General features: G+C 33.8%; 2 protein-coding genes across 2 annotated transcripts in view; both read left to right on the top strand.

The window, feature by feature from the left end:
- The window catches only part of LOC128217328 (uncharacterized), a 123,173-nt gene that overhangs the window by 19,766 nt on the left and 77,232 nt on the right, over positions 1 to 26,175 (top strand). The window lies entirely within an intron of this gene.
- Positions 843 to 11,480, top strand: LOC128217325 (E3 ubiquitin-protein ligase TRIM33-like). Its single transcript, XM_052924409.1, has 4 exons — positions 843 to 992; positions 6,692 to 7,695; positions 7,918 to 8,034; positions 9,965 to 11,480. The coding sequence occupies exons 2-4, from the start codon at positions 6,699 to 6,701 to the stop codon at positions 10,819 to 10,821; spliced, it is 1,971 nt and encodes a 656-aa protein (XP_052780369.1). The 5' UTR covers positions 843 to 992; positions 6,692 to 6,698; the 3' UTR covers positions 10,822 to 11,480.

The raw sequence follows: 26,175 nt of genomic DNA, 5'->3' as shown, positions 1-26,175 counted from the left end.
AGATCGTGGATCTTAGAACCCAATTTTATATGATTTAAAGTATTGGAATGTGGGTACTCCCACAGAATCATTTTAAAAATTTATATTCCGAAATGTGGAGTTTTGGGTGTGTTTTTCAACCTATATCGAAATAAAAATTAAACTAGAACGATTTAGTGTGACCCGGGGATCCACCCGCGTTAAGATACATCTGTCGTTAGCTGTGCGTTTTAGACAATTTTCTTTTTTTTCTTGCATTTGTATCATCTGGTAAATGAAGCGCATCAAGATAAAATTACCTTGACAAATTCTGGCAATTAATGAGAAATGAATTTAAGTATAAAATGTATCACATGAAAAATAATAATACCTAGACAAAATGTGTATTTATTAGCAAAGATGGTAGATATAATCGCATAACCGTGGAAGGAATATGGCACAGCAAAACGCTTAACGCAAATACTCGTATTGATATCATTTAATTCGAATGCGACTTAAAACAACAACAAAATCCATCATTTATTGTTTATATCGGGTCGGTCTTATTTGGTATGCTAATAAGTATACTTCTCTATAGAACAAGCATGCATAAGTCAAATAAACACTTAAATGTATCAGTGGATTAATGATGGTTAACGGGTGGTGCTTAAACCTTAAAATATGCCTATTAAATCAGCGATCGTTATACGATAACCATTACTTCATTTGGCAATATATAACGGACCATGTGATACCGGGATTGATTATCTGATCTGATTGATCACGCAGTCCGGTATAAACTTTATCAGGGTACCGGATACCGCGTTATAGTACCACCCATGATAATCTCCCTTTTTTATCAAGGAAGTTTAATACTACTTTCGTTTATGAAGTCACATGAAATTCGTTGACACTTTCTCTCCAAACACCGAATATCAAAATCATTGGCGACAACCACATAATAAAGTAATGAGTTGTGTACTTAAGATATTCGGGTAACTATCGAAAGGACTAGCTTTCAACAGTCAACAAAAGTAAGTATAAAATAATGTTTGCGTTTCTGAGGGGCGGTGCCAGGATTTAATGTTATTAAATGCGCACCTGGGTCAGTCATAATATGCCGATTGCAGATACTTTTATATCAGTGGACATTGTTATGTTTATATGTGGTCAACACCAAAATCTAATGAAGACTATTGGCATCTATCTATATGGACCTGAACTTGGGGTCAAAAATAAGAACGTGCAGCCCGGCTTCACCAGAAACGAATAAATAGGCTCCGAACTATTTTGGGTATTGGATCGTCTTAAATATTTTAACCACTTTCAGTCTGAAATAAAAATATTGTTGTTTGTGTATTCCAAAGATGGTCGCTTGGATGGTTTAGTGGTAGGTTAGTGATGGTATAAGGACGTTGGAACGTCCAAGGATCCGCAAGTGTTTCCAATTTAATAATTATTGTGGCCATAAAACGAATAAGGGCCATACCTTGGTAAGAACTTGATTAGCAACAAACAGCATCCGGTATAAGTTTGTAAATCCAGTTTACTTGCAAACTTAGTTTTTTTGTTATCTTAGATATCAACTTCAAAAGCGACACATAGAAAGTTTGCCCATTAAATAAGAAATATTTTAAGTAAAATTAAAAAAAACAGTTTTAAGAAATATGAAAATTTTTATTCCAAAATTGATTTCTCCCGTTGGCCACCAATTGGATTTTAGGTCCCCAGCGGGGTTTTGGCAAACTCCAATTGGAGAATTTTCCATATGAGCCGAAACGGGGGAAAAAATCAGCTATTTGAAAAAAATCAAATATTACAATTTGGAACAGAAAATTACATTTCTATGTATGTCTGTAGTACTAGATTCATAAACATAATTAAAATCTAATAAATAATCAAAAATTATGGTTTTGTAAAAGCGGCTCTCCAATTGGGGAAAATTCCAATTGGAGAATTCCACAGTCAATTTCTATTGATAAAAGCTACCGATTGGAGATCACAGAAGTTGGTGATCACAGAAGTTGGAGGAATCACCAGTTGGAGATTTCCACCGTATAACATCTGCTGGGGAGAAATAAAGTTGGGATATATACAAGTCATGATATTATTGCTCATTAATTTAATATTGTAGATTATTCAAGAAAATAACATTGCAAGATGTTACCTGATTTCAAGTATAACATCGGTGTTTTCACTTGTGACGTTGTGTGCAATCTAAAACAGTGATCTTATATACAACTGCGTCAGATTTGCGAATTATTTATCCTTTTCTGAAGCCTTGTGGTCCTAGATGCTCGAAAATATTAAATACTTTTAAAAAGAGTTACTACTTTCGTTTTTGAAGACGCCTGAAATTCGTTGACTATCCAAAATGCAACTATTTAAATAATACAGCCACATTTGAAAGTAATGATTTGTGTTCTTAAGATATTCGAATAACTATCGGAAAGGACTTTCTTCAACAGTCAACAAAAGTAAGTATAAAATAGTATTTTTTTCGGGTGGTGATTAAACCCGGTACCCGGTATCGATATTGGGAAAATCCGGTATCTCAGTTTATGATACCTGATTAGGTCGATATCGGGTGTTTCGTCATAGTCGATACTGGTAAATATAACATTCTCTAAAGAAATCCCGGTATCGATAGGCCCGGTAACAATGTCCACAATAATCAACTATGACTTTGAATATCTTAAAAAACAACAGAAAAGAGAGTTTGATTTCAAGAACGAAAAATAGTATACATTGCCAACTTTGGAGAAATCCGCTGAATCGGAAGTGCCTATAGAGTTATATAGGGAAAATATGTTTAAACAGTTCTTACGACTTAGTCTTTCAACAGATCAACTTACTTCCTACATATATGTTAGGATAATTCTTGCCCTTGAAGATGATGGTTTTGTATTAAGTGTATGATTTTTACATTTTGGTCCTTTTTAAGGGTTTTGTTGGTCATTAAAAGTTACATTGAAATAAGAAGGAGGTAAAAAAAAATGTTTTGCTATTTTCTAAGTTATTATAGTCATCCGATCGCTTAGCTTTCAGCGGATAACGATGCAGAATTGTTTTCTCTTTCAAATGCACTTTTCGAAATAATGATTTTTTAAATATCTTTTGGTCCGTTTTTGAACATTTATGTAAATTTTGTAGAAAATCGATGCCCAGAAATTGTGTATTCAACTGTACGATAATGATTTTATGGCCCACGAAGCGGCGTATTCACAGCAGTATAGAAATAATCCATCGGCAAGGTTATGACACTGGGTATGACATTTGCAACGATGTTTGTCATTTATAGCAATAAAATTATTCCATAACTATTTCGATTTTTTCCCTTTTATCACTATTATTTAATTGAAATTATGTATGGTACTCGATAATTCATTAGTAACATTAGTACATTAGTACTTAAGAAATGTCATATATTGTTTTTGTGTAAAACAAAAAGGAAGTAATATATTTAGCAAAAATTATTCCCAATCACTATTACAGACAGTTAATACGTAACTCTTTTCTTATATTTAATATTAATGTTTCGAGTTTCATTGGCAATTTTGGAAATACATATGGGCTATGAAACATAATAAATAAGGGTATTCAAAGATAATAATTTACATATCCACATCGAGTTAACATGTTCATTAGTATTGCTTAAGTTCTAATTCTTAATGGTAAACATTTTGGTCTACCATTTTGCACTCAACCAAACATTTTTATGAATTTAGCGTAAATATAAATATTTTGATTAGGCAAGAAATATCTTACATGAAAATTTGTCAGCATATTTTTAGTAACGATTGCACTAGGTTTTCATAACGTGTCAAAATGCCATTAAAACAACGTGTTGTTATGGAATAAAAGGGTATACCTGTCTTATTGTCAATACAACATTAATGACATTTTACTTGACTTGTATCGTTAAAGACCGGTACAAAATGATAGAAACTGCAGTCAATATTTCATTTTAGCTGTTTCCATCCGAAATAACACACCCAATTTTGTGTTACACTGCTATTAGAAAAATACTAAACTGTTAAAATAAAGGTGTGGAAACGGCCCGAATTAAATGTCTTGATAAACGTTCAAGACACGGAATGTAATTTGTAAAAGAAATAAGTTTATCAGATATGATTTGATATTTCAGTACTTTATCAACTAACGTTCCCCCTATAGAACAGCTCTACCTAATTATGGCTAAATCTAAAATCGTCCATAACTGATTTTTTTATCGAAACTTATAATAAAAGGACGGGTCAACTTTATGACCCTCATAAATTCTGTATTTCTTATCTGCCTTAATCTTACACTGCGTCCAGTAGATAAATAAGTGCTAAACTAGCGTATCTTAACGCTTCTATTGCACTGAGAGGAGAAATCATTAGAGACCGTCGTTGCCCTGATAAGCTCCAAAGTTGGCAATGATTAACATGTATTAGTAGGTTGACAGTCACTTTAAAATAACACTTTTATCAAGCTGTAAATCTGAAATACAATATATTTTATTTCAATAGTAATTGTCTTTTAATTCTAGTGTGATATTTGGGGAATAGATTTGGAAAGCAATAATTCATTTTAATGAACATCCAGTGTGTGTTGATCTTTAAAAGTTAAAGCGTTATAGGTCTTATATGTATGCAAAATCGTATACAATAAATTTGCAATTCTGTTGTCTACATGCCTTAAAAACATGTTGCTGGTGTATGTGGTATTATGGCAATGAGCTTGTGATGCTTACATCAAAATAAATAGTCTGTTCTGGTCTGATTTCAAATATAACAGGTACAAACATGCTTATCTGAGAAAGGTTCTGTTCATTCCAAACATGAGGAAATTATAAGTACAGTTTTAACTTCAGGTATATGCGGCATGATAACTCCCCGCTGTGCATCCCTTGTTTATTGCACTTGTCTCACAGCATGGGGTCATTTTCCTGTGTGTCTGTTAATTGGTACATGGCTTTTTAAAGTTGACACTTTCAGAGAAGACAATCTCATTGTCCGACTTATATATCAAATTATTGTACAAACAATATACATAACTAAATGAATTAATCAGAGTAATAAACAAATAAGTGTTTTAATAAATAAACAATTATGATCTGACGTTTACGGGCTCTGAAGTAATCAGTTATACTGACCCATGAAAGAACATGTCATAAAAGACTAATCAAAGGGCTTATTGATGTATCTTATTGCTGCCTTAAACCCTATGTCATTTGTGGACTCATTCAAAAATGCTGTTCTGAAAACTTACTTCACAACATGCCTTGTTTTCGGTGCACAAATTACTCCCTTAACAGAAATGTTCAAATACATCAAGAAATGAAATATTGTGTAAATCATGTGATTGTGCATAATTGTAACAGAACATGTATCTCTTTTAGTATTTCCAAAATACATAGATCTAAGAAAAACTCAAAGCAACATATTTTGTAATGAATAAAAAAGACATTTAAATCATATAACATTTTTCATAATATTAGCAAATTAGCTAATTGCTTACTGTTATAATGTTAAAAACAACTCTGTGTAGCATAATATTTTATCAAAACATTTTCTTCAGATTTAAAAAGAAATCAGAACTTTCTATTATAAAGTGATATATTTGTAAAATAAATAAATCTAAAAAAAGCATTTTATTGTTTGATGCAATTAAAGAATGGAATGAACATCCCGACACTGGTGTTCACACATCTATGTGATTGTGCATAATTGTAACAGAACATGTATCTCTTTTAGTATTTCCAAAATACATCGATCTAAGCAAAACTCAAAGCAACATATTTTGTAATGAATAAACAAGACACTTAAATCATATAACATTTTTCATAATATTAGCAAATTAGCTAATTGCATACTGTTATAATGTTAAAAACAATTCGGTGTAGCATAATATTTTATTAAAACATTTTCTTCAGGTTTAAAAAGAAATCGGAACTTTCTATTATAAAGTGGTATATATGTAAAATAAATAAATCTAAAAAAAAACATTTTATTGTTTGATTTAATTAAAGAATTGAATGAACATCCCGACACTGGCGCTCACACATCCATTAATTGGAAACACGTGTGACATGTGTCATAAAAGGGCTTCATATCATCATTAATTTAGGTTATAGTAACTTGAAAATGACACAGTTTATGATTCCGGATTATGTTGGTACCGGGTTTTACGTCACAGTCGGTACCGGGTAATATAATACTCTCTTTAGAAATCCCAGTATCGATAAGCCCGGTATCAATGTCACAGGACTCAGAAAGACTTTCATTTCATTCCGACATTTTTATGTTTCCATGTTACCAATAGTTTGCCGTACGGGAAAAGCTAATAAGAAATCCTGGCCTTTGTATGGACTAAGTTTTAGGGCAGGTTAAAGTTTTAGGGCAAGTTGGGATCACCAGCACATCCTGGGTAAGGTAGCACCGGGCGCATGCTCACTTAATTTGTCAAAGTTTTTTTTTTATTTCAATATAGGAGAAGAAGGTAATAAAATATGCAAAAATTGCACCATTGCGGCTTTGAAATTTATAAAACTTTCTGTAGGGAGTACCCCCATCTCCCCTGTCAACAATTTAATTCAAATAAATTTCGGTTCTGAGGGAGTCACGCATGTCAAAATGTTACTTTCCTTTGTTTTGCCCCTCGAACATCAACTCCTGGGACCGCTCCTGTAAACCGTTTAGAACTTGGTAAACCGAGTGTATATTTGACAATCAAATTATGATTTTAGACTCAAGATGGATGCAGTCTTAGGGAAAAAGGCACCCGAGGGAACAGGATCGGTCACTGACCACACCTACTGCCAGCCATGTGCGAACGATAGCAAGAACATCCCACCTGATGCCTTCTGTACCGTCTGCAAGGAGTTCCTGTGTTCCAACTGTGCCCGAGTACACAAGAACATGAAGTTTACCAAAATGCACCCTCTCCAGGACAAGAGCACCATGCCTTCTTCACTCCAACCAGAGAGTGAGAATAAGCATTTTACGGAAACATGTCAACGCCATGCCGAAGAGTTCATAAAATACTATTGTCCCAATCACGAGACACTTCTGTGTGGAGAATGCTTGGCTGAGAAAGAACACAGCTCATGCACTATTGAAAAGATTTCTCAAGTGGCAAAGCGGTACAAAGAAGGTGCAGAATACAACAGCCTGAAAACAGGACTTGTCCAGACGGCCACTGACATAGGCAAACTGTCACACGACATACAGGCGATCATGAAATCAGTTGACGAAGAAAGCCTTACCAATATCAATGAGCTTCGCAAAATTAGGACTGAAATTAACCAGTACCTTGATAAAATGGAAAACGAACTTTTGGCAGAAATTGATCAGAAGAAACGAACATCCAAGACACTGCTAAATGAACTGAAATCAAAATGCACAAACATGAAATCATCCATTGAGAAACTAAAGTCGGAGCTACAAGCCCAGGACGACAATAGCAACCAGCTATTAATAGTAGGAAAACGAGCTATAAAAGAGCTGGCAGGTCTCCAGGCAGCCCTGGAAGATGTGAGCAGGAGGAATGAAGTTCCCCGATACAAGTTTCACAGGGACCCCGAAACTGAGAAGTTAATAGCTTCCGAAAAACCAATAGGACGGTTGGAAAAGGACGAATCAACGTCGGCGTTAGGGCAGCAACACCGACAACAGCAAACGAAGCAGGAACAACGGCAACAGGAGACGATGCAACAACACCAAAAACAGATGAAAGCTGTATCCCAAAAAGGTTTGGGTACAACCAATTACTAATTTGACATTTCCTAAGTAATGCAGTTTATTCGTCAGTTTTCAAAAGCCTGTTGTCCCCGCTTTAGTTAACCAGGCACGTTAACGTTACGTTAAAAACCATGTTGTAAAGTTCATCAAGTGCTTTACAAAAACGACAGAATGAGAAACTTGGGACAAATAATAAGTGTATATTCTTTATCTGTACCATTCATTATTCCAGGCGAATCAACTGCTGCTGCAGGGCAGCAAGAACAACAACAACAGAATGAGCAACAACCACGGCAACTCGAGACTATGCAGCAGCAACAAAAACATATGCAAGGGGTATCATCAAAAGGTTTGTGTACATCCACATACAAATTTGACATTGTCCTATGTAGTACAATCTGTTTTCAAAAGCCTTTTGATGTCGCTCAAGATAACCAGGCACGTTGACGCTGAGTTAAAAGATATGTTGTAGAGTACTAAACAAAAGCAAAATAATTAAGTACTACGACAAATAATATTGCGCAAATAAATTACGATCCAAATAAACTTAAGGCATATATTTTTTAACGCTATAAACCATATTATGTGGGTATTACAATACGGTATTTATACGGTATTCCACTTCTGTCAGTGCAACATGGCTGTATTCAAGTCTGCTGACGTCACATCACAAAAAATGCATTCCGAACTCCTCGGCAATTTTCATCGAAAACAACCTCGGATTTATATCGACTATTCATATACTCAAAATTGGAATGTTTGCTGCAAGTAGATAGCGTAGTAATTTAATTTAGCAGTAAATGACTTAAGACTCTTGGGAATCTTTACTTTGTTTGCAATAATACACTTCACTGGCAATCAATTTAAACTTAGATAATTGATAAAACTCTGAATCACTAAATTTAATTGATGATTTAATTAAAAATATAACTATTTCTACTGATACACCAGCATACATTCGAGGTTGTTTTCGGGGAAAAAAACCGAGGAGCTCTGAATGAAAGAAATGTGAGAATGTTGAAATGACGTCATTAAACACAATATTGCGTAATTGAAATTGCATTATAATGAAAACATGTGACATTTAGCCAGGAATATAATTGATAAAAGCCTTACTTATATTGCTTTTTTATCCGGAATATCGTATTCAGTGTGTGCATACCACATGATAAATTACGTGATATATGCTACGTCGGAAGGCAACATTTTGCTTAAAATAAAGACTAAAATCAAAGATAACTTATCTTTTACTACACCATATTAAATAAGGTTTTTTTAAAGTGTTTTAAGAAACTCAACTCTCAAACTCTGGTAATAGACCAAAGGCGGGGCTCCGTAAGCGGCGTAGAATGCGTTATGGTTCATTTAAAACGGTGAAGAAATAGTGAATTTATCTTTGTTTAAAGTATTTATTCGAAGCAAAATATTGCCTTCTGACATAGCATTTATGACGCAATTTATGACATGGTATGCACACACTGGTATTCGACTCTCGTGGTTTCTTGTAGATATTGATTTCAATTGCCTTGCGCCTCGCGAAATCAAAATCTGCAAACATCCGCTCTATTCTAATACAACAATAGACGAAAGCGCAGCACTAATAAACCCATTATTTTATGATGCAAGGAGATTTGCTTTGTATAGTTACCCTTATTATTTTATACCAACACTGCTACAGCAATGATGATTCATATAATTATTTTGGAACCGTTTCACAAAGTTTGATCCATGTACAAGTGTTCTCGAAAGAACAAAATAACACACACATATATATATATGTATATATATATATAATTAAAGTGCATATGTATACAATTATATAGTATACAGAACTCATTCCAAAACCGATTTTGGACTGCACAATACCGAAATTAATGTTTATAGACCATATCGCAACTTTAAGAAGGTTTCGTTTAAATGTTGGATGAATCGTTAAGAAGAGGACAACTCTTCTAACTGTTGCCCAACATATTAAAATGTTATCGATCATTGAAAAAAAAATTGAATGGTACCCTGATATATGTTATGTCTCTGGCTGACCAGTTTACTTTAAGATGCGTTTGAATACATTGTAATCTATGAAAACTCGTTATGCAAAAATGAATATCGGATACTTTTTATATTTTATGTAAAAATAAATAGGCAGCTACTTACTAAACGTCATTTTGTATATCTTTCCGCTGAAATATATGGACAATCGAAAGTATTAATTTAATAAAAATAACATATATGATTACTAAGTTTATTATGATTATTTTTATTATTATTTTTATTTTCAGCACACTTCAAAGGCAGTGCAGACCTTAGCCGGGCAAAGTTCATCAGACAGTCTGACATTTCAGTGAATACATTAGATGAAACCTATGACTGCTACCTGACCAGTGTGTTGCTCCTGACCGGGGACAGGCTCCTACTGGTAGATCGCAATACTTACTCATTGAAGCTGGTGGTCACCGAAAACAACAAGCTGTCGTCTAGGGTGAAACTTCCAGGTAAACCGTGGGACCTGTGTCTCCTGCCCGGAGACAGGGCAGCCGTCACTCTGCAAGGGATTGGGAAGATACAGTTCGTTTCTACTCAGGAAAATGTCACACTACAGGAAGTTGTTAAAGTAGGTGGAAAGTGTCATGGAATAGATTTCTGTGATGACAACCTGATAGTGTCCTCTACCAACCCAGCCAAGGTTGTGTTGATGAACATGAAGGGAAAGCTGAAGAAGAGTGTGGACAAAGACAGCTGTGGAAAACCTTTGTTTAAGTATCCTGGTTATCTGACAGTGACCAGAGAGAGCCGAACTCCCGTCATATATGTCACAGACTGGGGCACCAACACCATAACCAAGCTGAGCATATCACTAGAGGTGCTCCAGACGTACCAAGATCCGATACTGAGATCACCACATGGTCTGGCAGCCATTGGGGACAACCATCTGCTCGTGTGTGGGAGGGACAGTGACGACATTCTGTTACTGGATACACTCACCAGCAAAGTAACCCCACTGCTGGGGAAGGAAAAGGGGATAGAGAGTCCATGCAGTGTGGCTTACTGTTCACTGAAGAAGATGATGTTTGTCACCTGCAATCAGCGTCGCAGACCTGGATTGAAGAATTTCGTGAAAGTATTCAACTTAGTTTAGATCAAGTCTGTCAATTTATATGAATGAAGTCTGTGTCAGGTGTGAAGTAATTGTAATGTTTAAGAATGATTTTAATGTATAATATTATACTGACAATGCGCATATACAATGCTTAATTGCACATATCGCGCAATTCAATTACTGTGAGAGTATTTGACGGAAACTTTTAAATTATTTTGAATTCTAACAGTTTTCATTAGTGACAAGTCGTGTAGTAATGTGTTATAAGAAAATAATATACGAGTATGGGAATGTGTATTTTTAATTGAAATGATAGTAGGTGATTGTGTATGAAATATACTAACAAGTTGGTTTCTTGCTTGAACATGTTTAATCAAAAAGGTAATTGTGTAATAGAATGATTCAGAATATAGACTATAGAGTTATAGACACGGTGTGTCATTTTTCCATGCAGTTTGTATTTAGTAAATATGTTGTTTATAATGTGTTTATATTGAAATTAAACATACAAGTACGTGTCCTTATACATGTATAGTGAATGAATAATTCTACGGAAGTGTGAATTGTTTCCAAAAAGATGGATTGAATTGTTTGAACAGATATTGACCATAGTTAAATAGTTTCCTTATATTTCAATTGATTAATAAAACAGACATTGACCAATGTGCAACTTATTTTCTTATATACTTATTGAATAAATTATACAAACATTGGTGTACTAGATGTAACTCATGTCAAAAAAAGGTTTTAAAGTGACTCGCTCATGTTTTTGGACCAAAACATATTTCCCATTAGTTTACTGTTTGAAACCTTAATTACAGCAAAAGATATAATTAAAGTACAGTCAAATCCCATTGGCTCGAATTCCTTGTTAGCTCGAACTGATGTAAACGACCGATTTCATTATACTGATGGAAAGCATTACCGCTTGGCTCGAATTTTTCGAGGCTCGAGGTATTTTCGACGGTCCCTGGGGGTTCGAGCCAACGGGGTTCGACGGGGTATTTAAATGAAATTCTGGTCTTATTTGGCAGCATAATTAATGTGAACCCCTCTCCCGCTGGCACAGTCCAAATATTTTTAGAAAATAGATAATTTGGCCACTCGAACACATTCAGAAGTTTCTGGATTTTCAGTCTTTCTAGTTATGCAATAAAATATATGAGTTTTCTGGGAAAGTTTTTTTTTAATTTAGCAATCAATTGAAAAAGATGCGTTCAATAATGACGTCAACGTTGTTTTGGTGTCCGCTGTCGTAATGTTGACGTCAAATAGTGATATTTTGAGGAAATGAAGGCCAAACGAACGTCATGTATTCTTGGAACAATAACGAAATGTTATAGTAACGTTAAGCAAATGAAACGGAAAGATGTTGTTCTGTATCAAAAGGTGTTTTTGATGGATTTGCATTAATGATTTATAAATGTATCGGTTCGTGAACAATGGAGATTATGAATGTACTTGTACACACGTAATGGTAAAACTATGATTTATTTGACCTCGCGATGATCTTCTAAAGATGAAAATGTTACATAGCAGTTTCAAGATGTGTTATATACATGTGGTTAATAACCTCATAAACACTTTTAACATTCCTGAATTATAATGATGCTCCGAATGGGGATCAAACATGGGACCCTCTAATCAAGCGGATGATACGTTTATCACTCGGCCTTCGCCACCGATTAAATATTTCACTTTTCCGGTGTCAACTGCAAATTAATCATTTTTATTTTGAATTTTTTATTGATTTTTGTTTCATCAGATATCTGAATCTTTTTCAATAGGCATCGGTCGCTTAATCAATTGTTAAAATGGCAGTCTTGTAAAAACAATATTATTTCTGCGGTCTCTGTTAGATTTCGATGTAGCTTGAAAACACTGCTGGGCCCTCCTCGAGACACACGCACAAAAACGTGAAAGCATGCACATACACGCACATCTGCAAATCCGCTTTATTGCGTGACGACATGCTCGCAAAATCAGGGTAAGTGGCGCGACTAAAACATTTGCTCGAAAACGTTATATATGAGTTTGTAGCGAAAGAGCCATTCTCAATAATAATAATTTCATTTTATGTTATCCAACTGACTTAGAATGTAACTCCATTAGCTTACAATAATCATATTCTATCAACACAGCTAATCCCGTTACAGTCGAAACTCGTTGGCTCGATATCTCATGGCTCGATATCCTTGTTGGCTCGAACCAAATTAAAAGGACCGATTTTTATTTACTCTTTGTTCATATAAATTTCGATCGGATGGCTCGATATCTTGAGGGTCGATATTTCTCCACGCTCAAAGTCGTTTTCGCGGCCCCAAACAAGAATTTCACACTTTGATTTGTTTGCTTGGGTCGATGTCATATTCGCGGGTTAAGTTATGAATCTCACACCTTGATTTGTTTGATTGGCTTCATTTAGCACAAGGCGCTAATCGATTAAAATTGCTTGACTGATATTATAATTATTATCGAATTTAAATGGTTTAACAGTTTGAATAAACATGCCATCACTTTAAGTTCTGTCTCTAATTGTTATCCATCCCTAAATTACTATGCATTTTGATATAACTTTTAAGCTATGTTTGTGTTACTCACTGTTTACAATTGCTTGTTCCATTTAGGGTGCGTAACTATGCCCAATAAATACTCTTCCTTATCTTGTTCACATTAAGTGGCAAAAGAGAATCCTTAACATATTTAAACTCATAGCGAAAGAGGGCATCTCAAAATGTTGACATTCAGAGACAAGGACACATAAATATGTACATTTCATCATGAAAGAGAACATCTCAACATATCTAGAGTCAGACACCAACAAGACACCGAAACATGTATATTTCATCATTCAAGGGAACATCTCAACATGTTCACATTTAGTGGCAAAAGATAAACCTTAACATATTTAATCTCATAGCGAAAGAGGGCATCTCAAAATGTTGACATTCAGAGACAAGAAGGACACATAGACATGTATATTTCATCATAAAAGAGAACATCTCAACATATTTAGAGTCCGACACCAACAAGACACCGAAACATGTATATTTCATCATGCAAGGTGACATCTCAACATGTTCACAAACAGGTACAAAAAGTCTTCTGAACATGTTAATTTCGTGATGAAAGGTAATATCTCAGTATGATCACATTCAGAGACAAAAAAGACACCTTATCATTTCATTATCATAGTAAAATGAATAATCTCAACATGTTTACTTTCAGGTATAAAGATGACCGCTTAACATGTTTGTTTGTTTGTTTTCATTACAACATGATCACATTTAGAGAGAAAAACGACACCTATTCAACTTTATTCTCATAGTGAAAGGAAAAAGTGAAAACTATACCCTTTTATGTTTATTTCATCCTGAGAGGGAACATCCCAACATGTTCACATTCAGAGACAAAAAAGACACTTAAACATATTTATTCTCATAGTAAAATGGATAATCTCAAAATGTTTACTTTGAGGTATAAAGTAGACCGCTTAACATGCTTATTCTCATAACGACATGTTCACATTTAGATACAAAAAGATACAAGTTTTTTTTTTCTCAAAGTAAAAGGAAAGAGTGAAAAATACACTTTAACATGTTTATTTTATCCTGAGAGGGAACATCGCAACATGATCACATTCAGAGAAAAAATATAATGTGTATTTCATCATGAAATGTAACATCTCATCATGTTCACATTCAGGGACAAAACACCCTGAAACATACTTGCTTTGTTTGTCTTAATGAACTTAAGAGAATAATTTTACCCAATCTTTATCAAACTTCAGTCCGCTTTTTTTGGTAGAAACCAGTTATATTGTCCTGTATGAAAGCCTAAGAGAAGATGCCTCTGGTGTGGCTTGAACCCACGAACGTATATGTGCGAGGTGGACTTCTTAAAAATAAAACCACTGTCATCTTGTGTTAATGTTTATTTGTATTACTATAGCAAGCTTATTTTTCTCGATATGTATAATTTTACTATCAAGAATAGTTTTGTTTTAATTGAAGGTCAAACTAGGTCACTTAGTCAAAAACAAGAAAATTACGTTTCCCTTGACGTATATATTAAAACCAAACTAGATATGAATCTTTCGAACGCTTTTCGTTTGTGAAAGATGTAGGTTAAGTGATTTCTGAATCATCTGATAACAATCGGTCATCAGGCCAACCAAGGCCAATATTATGTCTTACACTCTGTCATCCAAATGTATACATAACAAGTTATTGTCAGCATTGATAGTCTGCAAAGATTATATATCGAACTCGAAAATGTGTAATTTAATTCATAACGCAGAAAAAAAGGTTTAAAAATACAGACGAGTTGGAACTCTGCTTACCGAATTCCTATCAAATCACTACGAAATATTTTTGAATATTCTTTTTGTTACGAGCCAAAGTTAAGTTCTAATATTTTGTATAAACTGTTTAGCTATGTCATGGGGCAAAAACACTGGAACAACGAGATTTGGGCATTATCCTCGTGTTTAAGCCTTTAAATGGAATTCTCACCAATAAATTAAGAGCATATTTGCCGTTGCCCTTATAAATTTAAACATTATGTCATTACGAGAGCAAAGTTACTTGCCATGTCAAGGCAATAATAGGATGCCGTTGACAAATCATCAGTTTCATTATGCCGTGCGACTGTCAATCACTGCATGCCCTCCCCCTCCTCCCCAGGATATTTTGACGTGATTTAAGTCAGCATTGACACTTAAATTGTGCCTTTGCATATGTAAACAGAAGGCGTGGCTATATGCAGCTGTGCAGCTAAAGCTTAATCTTGAAGAGTCTTCAGCGATCAGCTACGATTCTTCACTAATCAGTTTAAAATCTAAACGTGTTAAAAACCTAGCAGTGCCATTTTTGTTCGCATTTATGAAACATGAGTAAACGACACAAAAAAGCAGTTTAATTCATCGTCTATTTAATTGTTGATTTATGATTTATGCTTTAGTTATTTGTTTTAGCATTCAAATACCACAACAATGTACGAAATGTACATATAAAAGATGCATTTACTCGTATACTTAAGTTATCATTTCATTGTTAAAATTACAATATACTATCTGTTATTATATATGTATATTTATCTAATGATTTTATCTCATTTAGCGCTTCATTTTTATGCTTCCGTTTTGTTACCATTTGAAATGAACACTATACATCGAGTGCTTAACAAAAATCTTTCAAATGAAAATTCTTTGTAAAGGGCGATATTAGACCCACATAACAGCCCCACTATCAAACTAAATGGGTCTGAATTTATGTAGAGAAAATATAGCCCCGCCCCTATGTGCCACTCAGGGAGCATTATTGAATCCTTTAAATTGAAAAGCAATGGCTCCTTATGAAAAGCGATGGGTTTTGTAGAAATCGGGATGCTGAGCAAAATGAATCACTTATAGTGTTAATGATTGGTTTCATACATAGCTAATACTTGCCATGTTTAAATAATGCTTGTTAAAATTTTAGGTAAATGTATTGCTGAATTCTAAATTGTGTCGCCCCCATGATAGTGTTTTCTTGCTCTTGAAATAAAATAACAAATAGTATACTTTTTGTTTAAATTCGTGTTTATAGTCTGTTTGTGATGTTTGTTTGTTTGCACTCGTTCAGAGTCTAATGCTCTCTCCTTGTTCATCTCAACTGGGATAGTGTTTGCCCTACATTTTCAGTCAATCAAGGGCGCTAGATTTTCAAAATGTTTATTTTCTTATCTGTTACGAATCGTTACATACAATAAGGATTAAAATCCCAGAACCTTTGTATCAGACTAAGTCATCTTATTTCATACGATAAGGATTAAAGTCCCAGAACCTTTGTATCAAACTGAATGACTTATTTTATACAATAAGGATTAAAGTCCCAGAACCTTTGTGTCAGACTGAGTGACCTAATTTCAAACAATAAGGATTAAAGTCCCAGAACCTTTGTATCAGACTTAGTGTCCTTATTTTATACAATAAGAATTAAAATCCCAGTATCTCTGTATAAGATTGAGTGACCTATTTTCATACAATAATGTTTAAAGTCCGAGTATCTCTGTATAAGATCGAGTGACCTATTTTCATACATTAAGGTTTAAAGTCCCTGTATCTCTGTATAAGATCGAGTGACCTATTTTCATACATTAAGGATTAAAGTCCCTGTATCTCTGTATTAGATTGAATGACCTATTTTCATAAAATAAGGATTAAAGTCCCAGAACCTTTGTATTAGATTGCGTGACCTATCTTCATACAGTAAGTATTAAAGTCCCAGTATATCTGTAATATATTGGGTGACCTATTTTCATACAATAAGGATTAAAGTCCCAGTATCTCTGTATTATATTGAGTGACATTGTTTTATACAATGAGGGCATAATTTCTCTAAAGGTGATTATGAGGAACTCATTGAAAGAGTCAAAACACGAGGTTGATTGAATATATATTTTACCAGCCTTTTGCCTAGTGAGGTAGTTTTATAGTAAAATATAACTAATTTGAATATTCAAAAATGTTTCGTAGTGGTTTGGTAGAAATTCGGAAAACTGAAACTTGTTTGCATTATATAACCTTATACCTGTGTCATGAATTAAATGACCCATTTTCTCTCCTATGAAGAATGAGAATAGCTGATTGTGTACACATGGGGCATATGTGTTTGTCCCTGTTCTTTTCATTATGTTAATGAACAAACTACAAGCTATTCTAGCCCTGGCATGGCAAGTTACTTCGCATTTGTCTTGACATGATGAATATATGACCTTTTTAAAATCTCTGTTTTAGACTGGGTGACCTTTTTTATATCATACGGGCAAAACTGCTCTAAATGGGATAATGAGGAGTGCAATAAGGCTTTAAACAAGAGGGCAAAGCTAACGTGTATTGTTTCCAGTCTTATGCCTAATGACCTAGTTGTATAGTTTATACTATTTTTTTAACTTAATTTGGTTTGTGACAACAAAGAATATTAACAAATGTTTCGCAGTGACTTGAAACTCTGTCAGCAGAAATCCAACCTTATTTCTGCGTTTTGAATGAAATGACCAAATTTCGAGTTCAATATAAAATCCCTTCTGCCTATGAAAGATGAAAATAATGGTGATAATAAAGTGTAAAGCATGCTCTTCTCTGGGTTAACACCATGGCCTATTTTTAATAAAATGTTATACTGTTATAATTGACCTTCATAACAAAGGCAACCAGTATTCTAAAGATTCATTACTAGTTTGGTAAAAAAGAGGGAAACAGAGATTTTTCTTGTATTTAACGTTATGAACTAATTGACCTTCTATGCCTGTGACCTTCAACTACAGCTATTCTTCATAATAAAATGATAGAACATCGGCTAAAAAAGCTTGCTTAAGCTACACAAATAAACGTTTACACATATTGAAAGTGGTCTTGTGGTTAATATGTCCACCTTTCACCTTAGAGGTTGTGGTCCCAGCCCGACCAGGGTTATCTTCGTTTGACCTCTCATCTAAGAGGTTGTGAATTCCAGCCCCACCAGGGTTATTTTCTCTTGACCTCTCATCTTACAGAATATTGATTCCAGCCCCACCAGGGTTATCCTCTCTTGACCTCTCATCTAAGAGGTTATAGATTCCAGCCCACCAGGGTTTTCTTCTCTTGACCTCTTCGATAGCCCCATCAGGGTTATCTTCTCTTAACCTTTCATTTAAGAGGTTGTGGATTCCATCTCCACCAGGGTTTTTCTTCTCTTGACCCCTCCTCTAGAGGGGTACAGATTCCAGCACACCAGGGTTATCTTCTCCTGACCTCTCATCTAAGAGGTTATAAATTCCATCCCCACCAGGGTTATCTTCTCTTGACCTCTCATTTAAGGGGTTGTGGATTGCAGCCCGATCAGGGTTATCTTATCTTGACCTTCCAAACACGACTCTATCATTGGTTTCTAATGGAGAAAGATTTTAAAAAAAATCGTGTCAAGTTACTTTTCAACCAAGTCTTTCACAATGAAAGAGGACTATATCGCTGGTTTGTTCCAAGTTTTTCACAATCGAACACGACTATATCGCTGGTTTGTTCCAAGTTTTTCACAATCTAACAGGACAATATCGCTGGTTTGTTCCAAGTTTGATCAAGATAGGACATTTTTATCTAGCATGTTTTTCGCAATCATAAGTTTGTAATCGTGACAAAGACCAACCATTTTTTTATGGGATTTTAATAAATATTTTTTAATATAATGTACATATAAAATATGTATCATCAATCGCTAAGTTATTAAACCACATTTTGATAACCTTTCCAAATTTTAAAAGCAATATCAACGCCTTGAACATAAATACTTAATTGACAAATACAGGGACAGGACTATAGATAAAAACAACAATAATCGAACACGCTGTTTAGGAGTGGTATATTGATCTTAATTGGATCGGATTGCGTGAAATAAATAACGGACCTTTACCGTGAAACAAGTAAATCCTGTATGACCATAAGGAAGGCTTTAGTTTCATACTAAATACTATTCACTAGAAGCAAAAATAACGCATGCCATTGCAATATTGTTTCATATTTCCTGTTGGTATGCACCTCAATATAAAATAGTGTTTTTAATATTGTAGTGTTCAAAAGCATTCTCTAGAAAATCGTTTCATATTTCCTGTTGGTATGCACCTCAATATAAAATAGTGTTTTTAATATTGTTGTGTTCAAAAGCATTCTCTAGAAAATCGTTACTTCTAATCTAATGTCGCGATGGTCTACAGTTTTTTAATTAAAATTAATGTTATAAAAGTCACAAATGCTATCTGTTCTTTACAACGTATTTAGTTTGTTTTGTTTCGCTTGTGTCTTCATTTGATACATTTCTTCGTGTCGTCACATTTTGCGAATCGGATGACGTCACGTTCTTGTCGTTATGGAAACTCCTCTGTGTCATTGGCGTAGGAGAATTGCTTGACATGCTCCAAGAGTCGCTTATCCGTTGCTAAGGAAATAAAAACAAAGTAGAATTACGCTCAAAATAATTTGATTTTAATTTATTTTGGGCATAATACACTTATTCTATGGAGTTTTAAAGCAGAATTCCTCACAATTTCCATGAGATAAGAATTTTGGTTAAATCATCTGAACGAAAAATAAATCATAAACAAGTCTATAAGATTCTTGAAGAGCCAATGTATAAAAGCTTATATCAATGACATGTACACAAGTAGTTTATATGGCCTTGAATAATCGAATGAAATGTTCACAATTACTTGTGAAATTGACCGGTAACTGAATGTAATAAAAAAAAAATCCCTGAATTGTATATCAAACAAAAACTTATTTGCTGTTAATAATTTTTATCTTAAACTTACATCAACCAAACGCTTCCGGTCTGAAAAAGAGACAACACGAAAATCAAAGCACCGTAGGGCATTAGGGTCGGGATCAAAATGGAAGTATTGAATATTTTGTTAAGAAGAGAGTTCATCTGTTATTGTGTGTGTATATATATATATATATATATTAGTATTTTTAAACTGTAACACAAACTTAAAACAAGGCATGAACTTACTGACATTACAAAACTTTAGTATAGCATATATATAGATTATAGGTACGAGTTATATCTGTTTGAAATTAGAAACAATTTTTAATACACAGTTCATTGAAAACCGGTTTTATTGGGTCCTTAAGTTATATTTCAAAAGGTGACATAGCAAATCAACTGCACTTGTTATTGCATGGAACTTAGTGAAAACATACCTACCTAATGCATATTTAAAGGTGTTCGGCATCTTGCTGTCAATAGCGGCTGTGTATAAAATGGAAATGCCATGGTCAAATAACAAATGAAAACTTTTACAAATCTTACAAATTCAAAATTTTCATGCTGCTATAAAACAACATGAAAACGAAGTGTGAACACATGCATACTGTCTTAACTTGAAACATAGATTAAGAAACTCACTTATATAAAAGCGATCAAATTGTAGTAAAGTAATAGTTAAAGTTAATTATTATGTAGTTTGACCTATTTATTTCGGTAAATATATTTTACAAGCCTTTAACCAAGTTTAAGATTCTAGTTTAACTTATCATGACTCTGTTTAAATCTTCCAATTTAGCTGAGTAAAATCAATAACGGCTAATTGCTGATTTACCCAATTTCCTCTTGTATAAATACATCCATTCAATAGAACAAATGCTAATTTCGAACACTAAACTGTTATTGTAATTGCCGTTGTCATATATATTAATCATGATTTGAGTTAACGAACTTAATATAATGGTTCTTGATTCTGCTCGTCTGCAGAGGCAGTAGTAATTATCATTTTATTTATGTTGCTACAATACAGTATGTTCGCCACTGAGCATTTTCACTTTTTTACAATTGGTTTGCTTACGTTTTGCCAGCCTTATTTTCTTTTCATGGTGTTTCATATGGTGGAAAGTTAACATCTGGTTAATATATTTCTTAGATTTCGGCTGCATAGCTGAAATAAATAAAGAAACAATACATTACATGACATTAAAAATGCCCAAACAATAAAATAATCAAAACTCAAATTTAAAATTGAAACACTGAACTAGAGCTGTTACAGGAGTAATGAAACATGATATTCTCGTTCAATAACATATATTGCATATATAGCTAATGCAGATGTATTTTTTAACAGAAATCGGAAGTGCATTGAGAGATTTTTCAATGTTTCGGGACCTAACAGCGTTTGTATAATATGTCCATCGGCTCATTATTTAAATTTTCTTCATCTACACATTAAGCCTTTTCAAATGATACCTAATTAATATGGGATAACCAGGAATCAAAATTTCCCATTTATGTCCACCGGGCTCTATTTGCAAATTCGTGATATTTCAATTGTAAACCGTATCAAATCAGAATAATGTTATAATATGGTATGATTTTGGTACACGAATGAGGCTCTGTCTTGTTTAAATATGTTAATCATCTTAAAATAGCTACATACGGGTACTCCTGATTCCACCTTGTTGCATAGACATCACCTTCTTATCGCCTTGGTAACGACGCGGACCTTAAAAAGTTAATCTATATCATAGCAGGTGTATTAAATTGGTAGGAACATGTAATTAAATGGACTTGTCATATACTATTATTCCACTCTGTTGCATCGACACCATCTTTAATCGCCTTGGTAACAACGCATGCCAAGAAAGGTAAACCAACTCAATGATTTTTTGTAGACAAATATAATTTCAAGCGTCTGAATGAAGCTCAATATTTAAACACATATTTGCGACATTGAATTAATTGTTGTTGTATTACATATGTTTTCTGCTACATAATTAGTATGGATGAGTATATGCGCTAAAACATTTGTTTAAATGTTGATGTATTTCTGTCTTGTTTTGAGTTATTTGATTAATCTACAGCATTGACTTTTATCGTTTGTCCTCGCATAAGATAAAAAGAACGTTAATGAAGAAATAAAGAGGTTAATGAATACATAAATTGATATATTAATTATATAAGTAGAAAATCATTGTAGAAATAAAGACGTAAATGAATTACCTTACTTGAATGATTAATAAGATAAGAATCATTCAAGAATAAAAAGGTAAACGAATTAATTTAATTATAACAGAAAGTGAAAACGAGCAAATAAATTTTAAAACAATTGTTTTGATGATTATATTACCATTTTTATTTTAAAAATCAAGGAAAATTGTTATCAACATTTCTTACTGAACAGCAAATCGTATTCATCCATGATGTTCAAAAACCACAATAACATAAAATAAAAACACACAAGTTTTAAACGTTTATAACAAAAAAATTAACATATGCACATCGTTGTCAGAAGTCTCATCTATTCATAACATTCAATGCAAATTGAGCCATTTGCGTAATCCTTTTTTAAAAAGCAAAACGTAATAAGCATTTTCTTTGAAGAATGTCAGCACGTTTCATTAATAAAATTAAGTTTTACTCATGCATGTACATAAGTAGCAAATGTTTTAAAATTTAATCCACAATATGTTCACTCGAAATCCCTTTAACAGAAACTGTTGGCCCTAGTCTTTTCAAATACAAGTCGATAATTTTGTATTTATCGTCAGCCATATTGTAATACTTTTGGCGTTCGCTGCCACGATATTCTAATGGAGCGAAATTAATTAAAAACTGGTGATAACACTTTTGCTAAATACAAACATGGCAAACTTTTGAAACGTCAATAGTTTGCTGCTGATAGCTCACAAAAGTGTTTGTTTTAATAACAATGAAAGATAAATATTGAAAAGCTGTTTGATGGAAGTCAGTTTATTCAGTTTGAATAATTGATAACATTGATAAAAATACAAACATTTCAATACCCAGTTTGTGAATATAAGGAAATCTATTGTATACGAGATTGACAACTTTAATGACAAAAGCGCAAGCGCGTTCTTAGTTGTGGTTAAACATTGTAAGTATATACCTACAATAATAAATAGTTTTATATATTGTTGCACAAAGTCTGTCGACAATATAAATATGGTTTGATGTCAAAAACTCTAGACTACAGAATCAAATATTTAATAAATTCATTAAAATAGTGAGCACTAGTGAATTAAATTCCCATTTTTGTATTAAAAATGCAACATATTTCTTTTAATACTTGTACTGTATCGTGTATTCATATATACTTGAAGGTAATAATCTACAACAAATACTTCTGAAATGATGGGTATATGAAGCATAAGTCTGGTTTCAATATAAGTCATGTCTGGTATAAATAATGAATATTCGTTGTTAGAAATTTAGTGTTAATATTTGGAATTTACAAACCAAGTTGATGATCAAAGATAAGCAAACTCCTTTGAAACAAGTTTGATAGATAGTCGAGTCGGGTGGAACTGTCCGGAACGAGGTCACATATAAGATCAAGTACTTATTGACGTACGTAATATGGGTCAGGTCTGACAAATACTTTATACAAGCCTCAGCGTGTCTGCTATGGGACAAGATTTACAGAGTATTTGAGTTAAAAATACATATATGTGTATGATATGGGTCATATCTAATATACAGTTAAGCCATTTCTTTTATAAAACCCTGATTACTGGATAGAGACCTCCCTCGTTCTAGCATATCTTCTGCAAGCCTGCCATAAGTAATGATTTACACAATACTAACTCTTCTGTCGTGTAATTTTGTCTTGGAGATAGAAGCAAGCTTCTGTACAAAACGAACTTATTATTAATTTTTGTAAATATTGTTTAATTCTCTTAGTAGCATGAAGGTATACTGTGTATAAGGTATTGTGAATTCCGGCAACCGAATCTTAAATTACGGAATATATTGCACTTGATATACGTGTTTTAACATCGGGTCTGTATTTTAATAAGAAAACAATATACCTGTATCTTCCGTGTTTGTCCACCCAGCGGAAAATGGTGTCGCTATTCTGAACGTATTTGATAAGGGGCGAGCACTCTTGTTCTGTTTTGGCCAAACTGAGGTGTCAGCGTAAACTTCTCTTTTTTTGTTATCGGGGATTGGAACGCTTTTAGCCTTTTCTTGGTGTATGTTTTCGTTTGGGACTGCCTCTAGATAATCTTTTTTAGAATCACTTAAGTTGTCGATATTGTCTTCTGAATTATTTTTAACAGATGTTAAAGAGGCGCGCTCGGAAAATGTCTCGGACGCCCGAGATTTTAACGTTACACCGTCATCATATGGTGGAATTATATCAACTGAAGAAACATCAAGATTTATGTCTAAATTAAGCATCCAGTTTGGAATATTAGCTGATGGTGCAGACTTTGCGCGTGAGGTTTTATCAATACTTTTTCGGATAGCCTCAATAGTTGAGAGTTCCTGATAATATGACGTCACTTTCTGTTGTTCGTTCTGCTCAGAGCAGGTCTCATGTCGACCGAAATCCTTCACTGCTGAGTCATGACTGTAAGTTGGGTGAAACTGAGGTTCTGTTGCCCGTGACCTCGGAGCATTCTCTGGTGGTATTTTACGTTTGTCTTGCAAACGTTGGCGCTTGTTAGAATTCCGTTCGCGTGCACCAGGATGACGTTCCTTCCGATCAACATTTCGCGGCCTCAATTGGGCGTATACGTCAGAATTTACAAAAAGCATATTCTGTAAATACAAATGTAAAATATTTTTGTCACAAAAATAGTAAAAGAGCAAATAACATAAACATTAAATCACCCTCGATAATTTGGCGTATGCAATTAGCATATTTTGTTAATATAAATGCAAAAGAAGTTTTTCAGATGAAAGGTAAAATGACAGATGACATAAACATTATACCCTATACGAAACAATTTCAGTCCGTTATAAGTCATTATAGCAACTAACATGCAACGATATAAAGGACATTCCTTCATTTTCTTATCAAACTTTTATGGCATAGATGTGACATTTGTGAACTATATATTTATCTCGTTTCAACAACTTAGTGTGTCATGGCTACGGCTTTCTATCCCGATCCCACGATTTAGTAATCTCGTGTCATAATTCCACGATTTACTTACTCGTTCCCACAACTTTGTACGTCTTGGCCGCGACTTAGAGATTACCAAGTCGTGGCTACGACAAAAAAAAAGCCATTCTTACTTCTGAGAACTAGTAATTAAGTCATGGAAATAGAAAAATCAACCCCTATGCCATCGATCACGTGTTTGATCGGATCAGTCGTAAGGTCAAAGTTGGGGGTGGGGGGATAAAGAATTGCAAATTGAAAAATTGCCACGGAGTTATTACGCTTTCCAATTACTCCCACTTTATTCACATGCCATGTTTGAAAAATGAAGGTGCAACCTCCATTTGTAGACACTTTAAAGTGAAATTAATAAAAACACATGTATAACAAACATTATTTTTGAGTGATACACCTTCAACTACTTACTAAATAATGCATTTATGGAAATATTATTTACTGATAACAATATTGTAACAGTGTTTTGAAAACGCAAAAGGATAAATGATTGGTGTGTGCTAAAATATTTAATGTGATCTACTATTAAACTCGGTATCCTTTCAGGAGAATCACTGTTTTCTCTCCTGCACCTCTTATACGGTCCAAAATGTTAGCCCTGTGTACCCTCCGTTAATACGGATGTTCGATAGCAGTCAATCGTTTGTTGATCATTCGATTGTTGATCGTAAGGTGCGAATCGGGGATTGCAAATTTCTGTCTATAAGGCATTGAGATAAAATTTCGGCAATATCTGTCTTTAAAAAATATAAAGCTATTGTTTTTGTTAAACAGGTAATATGTTACGCCTGATTCTTATATAGGGCAATTTAAATTCGAAACTGTGCTAGAAACACCCTCAATTTCAAATCTGAAGCTAAGCTTTAAAGCTGCACTCTCACAGATTGAACGTTTTGACAACTTTTTTTTATTTTTTTGTCTTGAAACGAGATTTTTTTTGCGTAAATATCTGCAAACCAATGA

Source organism: Mya arenaria, chromosome 14 (genome assembly GCF_026914265.1).
Source record: "Mya arenaria isolate MELC-2E11 chromosome 14, ASM2691426v1".
Lineage (NCBI taxonomy): Eukaryota > Metazoa > Mollusca > Bivalvia > Myida > Myidae > Mya > Mya arenaria.
This window is presented reverse-complemented; position numbering and strand designations above follow the sequence as displayed.